The 13,182-nt window shown below is 38.2% G+C and overlaps 1 protein-coding gene across 3 annotated transcripts in view; it reads right to left on the reverse strand.

Moving 5' to 3' along the window:
- Positions 1–13,182, reverse strand: part of RSRC1 (arginine and serine rich coiled-coil 1) — a 161,876-nt gene that overhangs the window by 86,887 nt on the left and 61,807 nt on the right. For all 3 annotated transcript variants that reach the window (XM_083613521.1, XM_083613519.1, XM_083613520.1), the window contains exon 5: positions 7,754–7,790. In XM_083613521.1, coding sequence (XP_083469647.1) covers positions 7,754–7,790 — 37 coding nt within the window. The remainder of the gene's footprint in view (positions 1–7,753; positions 7,791–13,182) is intronic.

The following is a 13,182-nucleotide window of genomic DNA, read 5'->3' on the forward strand; positions in this document are numbered from 1 at the left end:
GTGTGTGTGTGTGTGTGTGTGTGTGTGTGTGTGTATGAGCAGGATCCAGCTGCTTCAAGGAAACAACAGACCCGAGTGGACGGTATTAGCTGTACTTGAATGATAAGATGCTCTTGGTTTCAAAGTTATTAAAAATTGGAGGTATCTTTTCTGCCAGTGACAGTTTTCTGACAGAGTATGTCTTATTCAGGGTGCTGGTTCATACATGGCTGCCCACCACTTGATAACTGCAAGATGCACGTGTGAATGAGCTACCACATCACTCTGAATACAAAGCCCTTCATTCAGGAAACACCTGCAGCTGCAATCAGGTGCTGCATAATCATTCAATCAAGTGGTGAAAAAGCAAGTGATGTATAACTATGTAGCTTGGGGTGAGGACTAGCATGACCACTTGAATATCCTTTACAGCAGGGACCCTGTAACTCTCCAGATGTCGCTAGACTAAAACTCCCATCATTCCTGACTGGAGCAGATGGGAATTGGAGGCCACTGACTGGAGGGCCACAGACTCCCTATGGTGCGAGAAAGGGAGTGGCAATTCGCAGAAAGCACGTCAAAGTGCAAGTAGATAAATAGGTACCGCTCCGGCGGGAAGGTAAACGGCGTTTCCGTGCGCTGCTCTGGTTCGCCAGAAGTGGCTTAGTCATGCTGGCCACATGACCCGGAAGCTGTACGCCGGCTCCCTCGGCCAATAAAGCGAGATGAGCGCCGCAACCCCAGAGTCAGCCACGACTGGACCTAATGGTCAGGGGTCCCTTTACCTTTTTACCTTTTACACATGGATTAGTTACCTATTAACTTTAACACACGTTATACTAACAAAGATGATGATGATGATGATGATTTCCAGCTGCAATCTGTTTTAGTTATTACTATTAGTGTTATTAGTACGTTTTCTTAATTTTGGAAGGTGTCTAATTTGCAGTTAACGCTAAGTATAGGTTTGTTTGAAACAAACCACATCCTGGGACCTACATATCTCACAGACTGCTTTCTCTTGGGCCCAAGCTCCTTCAGTGTTTTTGTTTCATGTTCCAGGAACCTCCATTATATGATATCAGGTCAGATGCTGCCTATAATGGAATCACAGAATCTTAAGAAATGTAGGGTTGGAAGGTACCCACAAAGCTCACCAAGTCCAACCCCCTGAAATAACCGAACATTTAGACCATTTCCCATTAAAAATAGTCAAGTTCTAGGGAATTGTTCTCTATAATATCTTTTGCTGATTTTAGCAACTGGATATTTGCATTTGTTCCATATTGTAAAGGAACACTAATGTTTTAAATAAATAAAATAATAACAATAGACTGAAATACAATTATTAAAACCACTTCATTGCTATTAAAACCACTGGTAACTGACAAAAATCAAGCGGTTTGACTTAAGTGGGATATGGAACAGACCACTTATTAATCTCAGTAAGGACAATTAAATGAAGCTGAGTGTCTCTAGGCATCACGTTGTTTTTTAAAAGTTACTATACGGCATTGGAAATGCTGTTATTATTCCAGTGAACTCCAAGAGACCTAGCCGGTATAATACAACAGCAACACCATATTCAAACAAAATCTATAAAAGATCTACTAAAATAAAATTATTTGTGCACATTAACATTGCAAACAACATCTAATGACTATTTCAATAATTCATGCGAGCAGTTTGCTTGGGGTATAAAAATGCATTGACTGTATGTGGTAGGGATAGCCAAGAATGTAAGAGATTCATAAATAAATAAATTAAACAATTTTAACATGTAATGATGCTGTTTGCTAAACAATTACCTTCTTAGAAAATTAGTGCCTAATTTTCTTAACACCTTTTTATGCCAAATTACATTTTATATTGAAAAAAATCCTATATTTTCCAAAAACATTTTCTTCCTTCTTCCAAATGCTGATACACAAGAGTTCCTTTTATATCACAAAAATGTCTTTTATTTATATTCAAGAGCTCTAATTTTGTTTTAATTGGGACTTGATATCCATAATTCTCATATATTTAATTCAATGCTGTAGTCAGGTATTTTTAGTTTTAATTAAGAATTGCTTTAATTGGACAGTAGCCAGCAAAGTGCTACTTCTTGCACAGTGGAACTTCTCCCTCCTTCTCTCTCTCTGTGCCTTCCCCAAATTTGCTCCAGAGGATTGCAGAAAACCCCAGAACAGATTTAAGGGGTGCATGAGCAGAAGAAACCTCCTTGTGCTAGCAGAAGCACTTCACTGGATTATTTCCACTATAAGAAATTAATAGATAAAATGCTGCTTTGGGTTGCCCCTATAACTTGCTGTCTGCTTCTTGGAGGCTCACCAAAGCTTAAACCTCTTTCAAGAGTGCTCTAAGATCTCAGGTTTCCTTTCTTTGACAATGATTAATCTAAAGGAAGTGGAGGGTGTCTTTATTATCTACCTAGGATTTCCACCCAGGATAATGCCCAAAACATACCAATTGAACAAAAGCCATATACACAAATAAAAATCATATAATACATACAAAAACCCAGGAAGAAGTTTATAGGGCCATGAGAGGATGGGTTGACCAATCCTACCTGTTCCAGTAGCAGTGAAGCTTATGAATACTTTTACTGGCCAAGATACATGAAGCATGTTGCCCAGCAGCCCATCTTGGTGGTTATTGATTAACATGTTACAAGGGGAATGTCTACATTGCTGAAAGGCAGTGACTATACACAAATCACTCAAGGGCTAATAAGCTATTAATGACAGTCTGCCACTCCTGAAATGGTGAAATTTCTTTTCTTGACCACAAGGACAAGTCGGTCATTGTTCTAAAATGTCAGACTAGGAGAGGTTGAAGGAGATCAATTTTTCCATTTAGAAAAAGGTATGGCTCAACTGTTATTAATAGAGAAAAATATAGAGGTAAAGAACTAACCAGGAATATCTACTACAGTTGAAGGATAATACCTTAGCTAATCTTAGTATCACTCAAATTCAATTGTTTTCAATCTTATTCTTAAAAATTTAATTATAACTCTTCATCTCTAAGGCCCGTTGCTGATACAACACTCCCAAAGACTTGTCTAAGTGATTCTTTACACTTGAGGAGTAATAGTCTGAAATCACAATAGAAGCTTTTTCTCCCAAGTGCTCATGACAGAAGACCAATTCTGCAATTTCAGAACTTTTCTCTTCTTTAAAAAAAAAGAACTTTTTTTCTTCATTTTTTTTGGTCAAAAAACCACATCAGAAACATCTTCCCAAAGTAAACTCATGATACTACAGTGGCATTTGAAAGTCTCCAGTTTTCTGTTACTTTACAAAAGTAACAGAATCTAATTTACAGTAATGTAAATGAAGCTATTCATTTACATTTGAGTTAACAGGTCTATATGACCATCAAGTGAAAGCTGCATTACGGGCGGTGAATCCCAGCAAAGCTGCTGGCCCAGATGGGGTGCTGGGAGTAGTGGTAAAAAATTGCGCCGATCAATTAGCAGGGGTCTTGACGAGGATTTTTAACATCTATCTGCAAACTGTTTGTGTTCCATCAAGTTTGAAAGCGGCCACCATTATCCCAGTCCCAAAGAAAACAGCAATTAACTGCCTAAATGACTATAGACCCATTGCATTAACATCTGTAGTGATGAAATGCTTCGAGAGATTGGTCCTTCAACACCTTAGAACATGTTTTCCACTGGATTTTGATAAACACCAGTTCGACTATAGGAGAAATAGGTCAACAGATGATGCCATTGCTACAGCTTTTCACCTTGCAGCGAGTCATCTGGAGATACCAGGGAATTATGTCAGAATGCTGTTTATTGATTATAGCTCAGGTTTCAATACCATCCTTCTGGACATTCTCATCGGAAAGTTAAGGGACCTGGACCTTTCCTCTAACATCTGTGATTGGATTAAAGACTTTCTGAGAGATCGGACACAAATAGGGAGGATTGGGCCTGTTACATCTACCTCCCTGAAGCTCAGCACTGGCAATCCACAGGGATGCGTGCTAAGTCCATACCTGTATTTGTTGTATACATATGATTGCATTTCATCCTACCCATCTACTGCAATTATTAAGTTTGCTGATGACACCACCATAATGGGTTTAATTACAGGCGGAGATGAATCTGCGTACGGGGGGGGGGCGGGTTCAAAAGGTATCCACATGGTCTCAGAGAACAATCTGTACCTAAAACATTGGCAAGACAAAGGAGATGGTGTTGGACTTTCAGAGGAAGAGAAGGGAGCTAGCCCCGTTGTATATCGGGGGGCTGTGTGGAGAGAGTCTCTTCCTTTAAATTCCTGTGAGTCCACCTTAGTGAAGACCTTACTTGGAAGGTCAATACAGCCCAGTTGGTTAGGAAGGCCCAAGAGAGACTTCATTTCCTTAGGGTTTTGCGAAAGAACAATGTTAGACAGCTACTGATGATTTCCTTCTATCGGTCCACGGTAGAAAGTGTCCTCTCACACTGTATTACGGTGTGGTACACTGGTTTGACCGCCATGGACAGAAAGTCCCTACAGAGGGTGGGGAAGACAGCACACGATATCATGCTCCTCCTCGGGCAGGAGATATAAAAGCATGATAAGCTGCACCAACAGGTTAAAGAACAGTTTCTACCTGTGGGCCATGAGGCTGCTGAATGGAAGACAGCAACATTGCGGCTGACGTTCAAGGATGGTGGTCATACGACAGCACAGAGAGTATAACAAGGACTGAGAGATGGGGGGTCTCATTTAATCTCACTGTAAACAAGTGGTACAGTGATAAAGTATTTCTATTTCTATTCTAAAATAAACAAAATTATATAATTTACTACTGTTAGATAATTTCCTACTTTACAGTAGTCAACTTAACCCCTACATAAAAGGCATTTCCCCATATATTCTCAACAAACTGAAAACTATATAACACAGATAATGTACAAACAAAAATACAAACTAGTAAACTAGTTAATGTTGGTTACCTACACTTTCAAGGGGGAAAGGGGAATGTTAATAATGGGTACTTGTTACTATTCTTCTTGACAAAAATCCTATGTATGAACACATATGTTTGTATACTGTAAAATCATAAATAAAACCTTTTAAAAAGCTATAAATCAGTATTCTATTCTGCAAGAAAACTTTCCAAGACTTTCTGAAGCCAAGCATTTTTTAGGTAATTTCATTAATGTTTCTCCCTATATTATATTTGCACTAGTACAGCCCCCACTGGAGATTTCAGAAAGCCTCATCACAACCCTGGATTTGCATGAAGTCAGGGGGAAAGGGGAGCAAAAGAGAAGTCAGGCTGGACAACATCAGTGGCATGGGAGTGAGAAGGGAGGCACACTGAGAGAGTGAAAGTGGTGGTTTAAAAACTGGTAAAGGAGGAACACCAAGGGCTTAAAAAAAAATAGTGTTAACAAGGGGAAATACCAGCTACACTGGAAAACTGAAACAATATAAAGCACTCACTGTACTAATTTCAGTTGCCCATGCTCTGATGACCTCCCATCCGGACTACTGTAATGTGCTATATGTGAGCTTGCCCTTGATGATGGTCCAGAGGCTGCAGCTAGTACAGAATGAGGCTACTAGGCTGGTAAGTGGGGGCACCGCCTGATAGAACAATGGTCCTGAAAGCACTGCACTGGCTGGCAGTGAGCTCTTGAGCCAAATTCAAGGTGTTAGTACAGTAAACCCACAGTTTACGCACATTAACTTGTGTGCATTCAGCTTCAAGAGCTTGGCAAAATAAGTTTTGTTTTGTTTTTTAAGGAACTGGGCATTCCAGGAAAAAGACTTTGGCAATCCCACCATCTATTGCATCCAGTGTGTTTTAACTATACACGATTTTGGTTTTACGAGCAATCCCCAGAATATAATCTCTAAGTAAGTTGTGGGCTTGCTGTACTAGCATAAGCTCTAACTGGCTGGGAACCCAAGTAGCTAAAACAGCACCTTCTCTTGGACCCTACAATCAGCAAGGAAGTCCTGATTAGTGTTGTCATCAATGGGGGCTGCCTGGATGGCAGGGCCTTTTCAATGGTAGTTTCCAACTTGTGGAATGCCCTCCTGATTGAGTTTCACCTGTCTTCCTCATTACTGACTTTAAGAAGAAATTTTAAAGCATTCCTGTTTACCCAGGCATTTGATGGCTAGAATACACCATTCCTGTCAACCCCGAAATCACTGGTTGAGACTGTCTTTAAAAAAAAAAAATTAAGGTTGTTTGAACTATGTTTTTTTTATTGTGGCATCTGACACCCATGGCTACTTCAGGGAAAAGGGTAGGATATAAACCAAATAAATCATCCACATCAGGTTATACATTGAATGGGGGAGAAAACTCACACACAAACAAAATGGATCTTTAATTTTAACAAAAAGCCAGGAAAATTAACTTGGATCCAAAAAGCCTCTTGGTCAAATAGAAGGCACTTCAACTAGTTTAAGGTAGCAGGGCTAGCTCATATATCCATCCAGTTTCTCTCTGTCTCTCAGACACACAAACAGAATAATTTCTGCACAACTTTACAAAGAATTCTTGAGGGTCCCCTGCCCCTCAGAAGTTTATTTTAATAAGGCACAAGGGGCTGAAGTGAAAAGTGGACAAGAAAGTCCAATTGTCTGAAAGGAACTCTGGCTAAAGTTCTTTGGATCCAAGTAGTCATTAAAATGTAACATTCTCATAATAACTGTTAACATATTACATATGATATATATCAAGCTTGTGATAGTGTGGCAGTGGCCCAAAGGACCACAATAAATGTGATAATGTGTACCCCTGTAAATCCTTGAGTGTGCTTCTAATAGAGTAGTTATGGTAGCCTGTTACTTTATGAAACTGATGATTTTGCAAGTTGCCCGCCCCCCCCCCCAATTGCTACATGGTGCAAATGGCTACATGTAACACAGGATCCCAACATGCACACTAACACAATGTAACAGAACATGGTGGGAATCAGAACTTAATCAGCAGAAACTGCCAGTGCTAATTGCACAAGTGTATTAAATGTGAAATAAGGTAAGGATGTATATGATTGGTGGAAATTGAAATGCTTTGTTTGAAATTTTATAAATACCACTGCCTGGACCACCAGGCGGGGTTGCAGTTTTGCGGAACAATCCGACTGTAACCTATTGCTTTGCAATAAACAACATTAGACTCCTAATGCCTCACGTTTCTGAGTCTTATGGGCGTAAACTCGGGAGATAAGCTTTTTTCTGTCTGACAACAATATAACTATATTTAACACTAAGCTTTTACTCACAATTACAATATGCTTACTTAAATAATTTGAATTCTGTGTACTGTGTATCTTAGAACTTAATAGAATTTAAATGTCAACACAATTCATAGCATAAAGGCATTGTTAAAACAAAGCTGCGTACTTATTTCAGAGATCTCAAATTACTGAAATGCCATATTTATGCATGCAAAATTTGAATGTGTTTTAAAGTACAAGTTTACTGTTCTCAGATCAGGATATGCCAAAAATCCAACACCAAACAACTTTTTGTTTATAATTAAGGCAATCATCAATCCAAGGATTACAGTCCATTTCATTTCATCTCTACATCAAAAAAAAAAAAAAGTAATTTAAAAAAATTAAAATCCCTTGAAACGTAAGATAAATGAAAATGTAAGTGCCTTCACATAATAACAGTAAGCTGACCCTCTGGGAAATGGTTGACTTTCTCAATTCAAGGTATTCAAAGCTCATTCAAAAGTGTTCATTTGGAATGCAGATATCAAAGATGATGCAAATATTCAAGAGAAAATTAGAACTTACCAGATGTTCTAATCCAGCTTTGATGTTTCCAGCATCCCTGTAACAGAAGAACAAAAAGTTATAAATAGATGCCAAACCTTTGTCTGCAATTATTTATGTGCAACTTGGAAAGTTGAAAAAGGAGAGAAAGTCATACCGTCTTCTGAGTATGTTTGTTTTAATATATGAATTGTTTAAATAATAATAATATAATTATAAGAAAATATAAATACACTAAATGGCAGAACGGCAGTCATGCACAATTCCATTTTCTTCATCATTATGAGTTAGTCAGAAAACCATCAATTTATATCAGAAGGAAACATTTCCATCATCCAAGAACAAAAGTAAAATTCTTTTTTTCTTCTTCAGCACTATTGTTATATTCAGATTCAATTTGTATAAATTTGCACGTTAATCAACTAAAATGCATAATATTAATGGATGATGATTTATTTAATTGAGTGACAAGACAAATGCAGCGAGGAAGGCATATATTTGTGTTTCCTACCCAGGCATACTGTAACAAAACTAAGTATTCTCAACATCAAACTAAAATAGTTATTACAAATTACACATTTCTAACACCAGCTGAATGGATACACACGTACATACAGAAGAAGCTATTTGATGTACACAAGGAGTTGATTCTACTGTTGGTTCTGCTGGCCCTCTGAGATGCTTTTTATGTCATCAACTACAGTATAATGATTTCTGTGTGCACTGTTTTACACTAGTCTGAGCCTTTCTGAATGGCAAGTTGATGCTATGGCCATTGGCATACGGTATCCAATAAGGTTCCCTCTTGTGCCCTTTGTTGTTCTTTCTCTCCATCCCACCTAACCCTTTCTTCCTTTTGATCTGATTCCAAGGAAGCAGTGGAGATTCTGACCCGGTCTCTGTAATCTGCGAAGTACTAGAGGTAGCAGGTGAAGCTTAATCCAGACAAGGCAGGTTTCAAGGTTAAGTAGGGAACAGAATCACAGAATCATAGACTTGGAGGGGGACCCAAAGGATCATTTAGTCCAACCCCCTGCAATGCAGGAATCTCAGCAAAAGCATTCGTGACAGTTGGCCATTCAATCTCTGCTTAAAAACCTCTAATAAAGGAGAGTCCACAACCTCATGTGGGAGACTGTACCACTGTCAAACAGCTCTTACTGAATATTGAGTGGCATAACAGGTGGACAGTTGACTTAAAGGAGCCTTACTTCTAATACTCAGTTGATCTTCACAGCCATTAGGTGGAGAAATTTTGGGTATGGTAAAGAGACAGGCTTGGGAAAACGGTATAAAAAGGTCTAGAGCAGGCATGGCCAAACTTGGCCCTCCAGATGTTTTGGGACTACAATTCCCATCATCCCTGACCACTGGTCCTGTTAGCTAGGGATGATGGGAGTTGTAGTCCCAAAACATCTGGAGGGCCGAGTTTGGCCATGCCTGGTCTAGAGATAGCACTGAAGGATGTCGTTTCCTGTGGATGAGAAGGGATGAGGGGCTGGGCTTAGACTATGTACATAGGCATGATTTGCCACTCGGACAAATTACAATAAGAAAACTCCAGCACCCGATTGACGCAAATATGTGATTACGGTACAGTAGTAACTGCAAATTACAACTTTGCTGTACAGGCACAATCCTAACTGTACAGTTATTTAAATACATCCTAGAGGGTTCAGTATATATTTTAGTAACGCTTTTTATTCAGGCGCCCCCTAAAAAACCACCCTGAAGCAAATATGCGTACTTGCCTAACTTACATTTTTAAAAAATCATCACAGAAAAAGTTGGATTCAAACCCTTATTATAATAATCGAAAGTTACTTTACCACATCATGCATTATTAAAAGAGAATTCAAGCCCTGTATTTATACTGTTTGGTGCCAAAGGTCCTAATGAACTTAATTGCTAGGAAGCAGGGCCTAGGTCACTGATACAGGGAGCATCCAGCTAATGGCATCAAATCTGTCCTCTTCAGTGGTCTGTCTCCTGTGCTGTCCCTGTCATGACTTCATCAATATTTGTGCAACTCTTTTTGCTCTGTGCTGAAAGCAGACTTAATTCAATTATAGATCTCAAAACTGATAAAATGGTCCTGAAGTGGAAAATGGGAAGAGATTATTGGCAAATGAATAAAGATTAGCATCGAGCTAACACACGAGAGTATAGCAGGTCTTTTTTTTTTTAATCATTCCCTGTCTTAAGTCTTCTGGGAACAGCGAGTTTCCCTTCCCCTCATGCAGCACATCGATTTCTGAATTAGACTGCAATATTAAATAATTAATATACTTGCCATGATTGATGTTTTGCATTAGTTGAATATTAGGTTATCAATCAAAATCCACTTGGTTTAATGTAATAATATTGAAAAAGTGTCACTGTCTGTTCATCCAATTTGTAGTTGAAGGAGCACAGAGAGTAATATTGGTGTAACACAAGGTTCTAAAGCAGGAAGTGCTGTAGCTGAACATATATTAGGCAAACATTATGAGACTAACAGACACATCTGAGGTTGTCCTAAATAAACTTTGTGGCACCTGTCACTTCCAATACAACTTTCCTTCCAAGCCTATGAATTTGATTCACATATCATATAGCTGCTTGCAGTTGCAAGCAGTTTTGGGAGCCTTTTTTTCCTGTTGGAGCAGCTGAATATGTAATTTTGAAACTTAAACAAATGAAGATTATCTAGTAAAAACCTAGCTAGCACACAAAATTTATACTTGTAGCCAGGGGCTAGAATATAAAGACTCATGAACCAAGATCCAAGGAGACTTTAGATTTTGTCAAAAACCATTTTTTTACACGGGATGGGAGAAGTGCATTCAAAAATGAGGGTAGCTTCAAAAGCAGTTTGTGTTGGGGCATGGGGTCTATCATTCAAAGACAAAAAACCAGAAATTGCATCCAGCCCCTTATGAGCCGGAGTTGCTCTTAAGATCCAAGTGTTAATCCTTGAGATAATTACACAATTAGTGTTGCACTCTTACCCAGGAACTGTTGTTACAACAGTTTCTGGTGCTTTTCAAGAATCATAAACTATGGTGAGACTTCTATGCAACAAATTATTCTTTTTACAACCAGAAATCATTAAAAGTGACTAAAAATCATGCTAAGTAACTGAGCAAGAAGAACAATAGATTTGTTATTGCTTGCAGATAATTGCTTTAAAATAGACAGTAAAAGAAAGACTTGCCAACATTAATGTATATAATCATCAATATGTAAGTTCTGTACAAAGAATGGTTTTACAAATTCACTATACTGTACCCCCAGCTATATCTAAACTGATCTCTCAAGCTTTCGGAAACCTAAATACAGTGGGTAAGAACCCAGTATCATTAAATACATAGGAGCATTCCATTGATTTTGCTGGGATGTAGATGCCAGCTATAATATATTTTGAAGCTTGTTATAGTTTATTCTCATTTTCCTTCATAGAGATCCTATATTCATGCTTTTGTTATGTGTTCATGGCTTTACAAAACTAAGAGATATTTCATAAAAATCCATAGGATGTAGAGAGAGGCAACCACTGCATTCAACTGGTTGCACCAGGTCCACAACAGCCTATAACAGAACATTAATAATTCCACGGGATCATGGCTTAAAATTGTTCAGGCATAGTGTAGAAAACTACAAGATCTGGCATAACTGCAAAAGGCAGTATTAACTTGCTTGAGAAAACATCATGGAAAAGTAAAATTCAATCCTTGAAAACATTAATTCACAAGCCATAAACATGCAGATATGCAAGTATGTGAGAGATGCAGAATTCTTAAATATAGATTCATATTTATATAAATTGATACATACAGCTAAGGGGTGTACAAATACTATGATGCATAACAATTTAGGCTTAGCAAATGCAGTTCAGTAAACCAGAGACTATGACTGGTATTCAATGTTAGTCCTACTCAGAGTAGACCCACAAAAATTAATGGACACAACTAAGTTCATGCATTTCAATGGGTCTACGCTGAGTAAGTTTTAGCTGAATACAACCCAATAAAAATAGTATTTCATATATAATAGTGATTCATTAGGTGGCTTAATTGTTATAAGTAAGAAAAACTTCATGTGTATAAAAGAAGGAATGCAAAGTAACAGTGGTAAAATGATGTCTTTTGTGTATCTCCAAATTCATCACAGTAAGGATAAGCATCTTCATTCAATGGTAGTAACCATGTTATACTGCAAACCCAAGTATAATATTCTCCTAAACACTGAAATACTGCTGCAGAAAACCTTGTCATTTCTGATCACTGTTATCTCTTGGCCTTTGCATGCACACATTTATACACAGCTGTGAAATATAAGCTGCATTTGTGTACAGAAATAACAAGCTATGGTCATGATGGCTATAATCCTCACGGCTATGAATGTGGATCTCTATTTCAGTAACTGGCTGAAGGAAACCTTCCAAAGTGCAGAGTACTTTGTAAAGCTAAAGCCACAAGTTTACTTAACAGTTAACCTTCAGCATATCTGCCCAGTCCATTGCCAAACACGTGAAACCAACCCTGCCACAGTGCCCTAACAAAGATCAACCACATCCTATGTTTAATTATGGTCCACAGGACAAAACCAAACACTGGCATGTAAGGGAACTTGCAACAAAAGGCCTTTATATACACCTGTGCAAATTATTGCTCTTATTCATGAAATAACCATTTGCAAACTATGATGGGGCTTAGGTCAAAGTTGAAGGTAAATGATGTTATTTCATTTCATTTCATTTCTATATGTAGGCAATAGCTCTAACGAAATGAGAAAAGGATAAATCACTGCACATGATGATACCAAAAAGAAAAAACCCTGGAAGGAAGTCATCCTGAATGCAAAGTCAGGAACCTTAGCAAGGATGTTGAAGAAGGCAACACAAAATTGAAAGCCACCCCTATCTAGACAGAATAGTAGAACACACCGGACATCTAGAAAGTACAAGGAGCAATCTGCCTGGGATGCAAGTTTTAAAGGAAAGGAACTTGTTGATTTTCAACTTTACACTGAAAATCTAGTCCTTCACCTTATCATTTAATTAAAAAAGAGGGTCAGAGCACGACTCTGAAACTACACTGGCATTGCAACAACCAGGAAGCAAATTTTGGACAGTAAGAATCCACTTTCCAATGCGCATTCCTCCACCTCATCTACAGAACATCATTTACATTATTGGTGCCCTTTAAGACTCTCAAAAAAGGTCCCAACAATGTCCAAGATATTCTGCAGATATCTACTACATTCAACACATCCACCAATCTAGTTGTCATGTATTTGACATAAATTGGAATTTTTTATTAAACTCACCACTAATATTCCAGGGATGAAAGATGTAGGAGGCTGTTGTTTTTGTTTCATTCAATAAGTACAATAGCTGCGCTCTGATGTCACAAAGGGAATCGTGTCATAATGCAAATAAACCAAGGCAATCCTTGGGCTTGTATGCT

This window comes from Podarcis filfolensis (assembly GCF_964270895.1).
Source record: "Podarcis filfolensis genome assembly, chromosome: 5".
Taxonomy (NCBI): Eukaryota; Metazoa; Chordata; class Lepidosauria; order Squamata; family Lacertidae; genus Podarcis; species Podarcis filfolensis.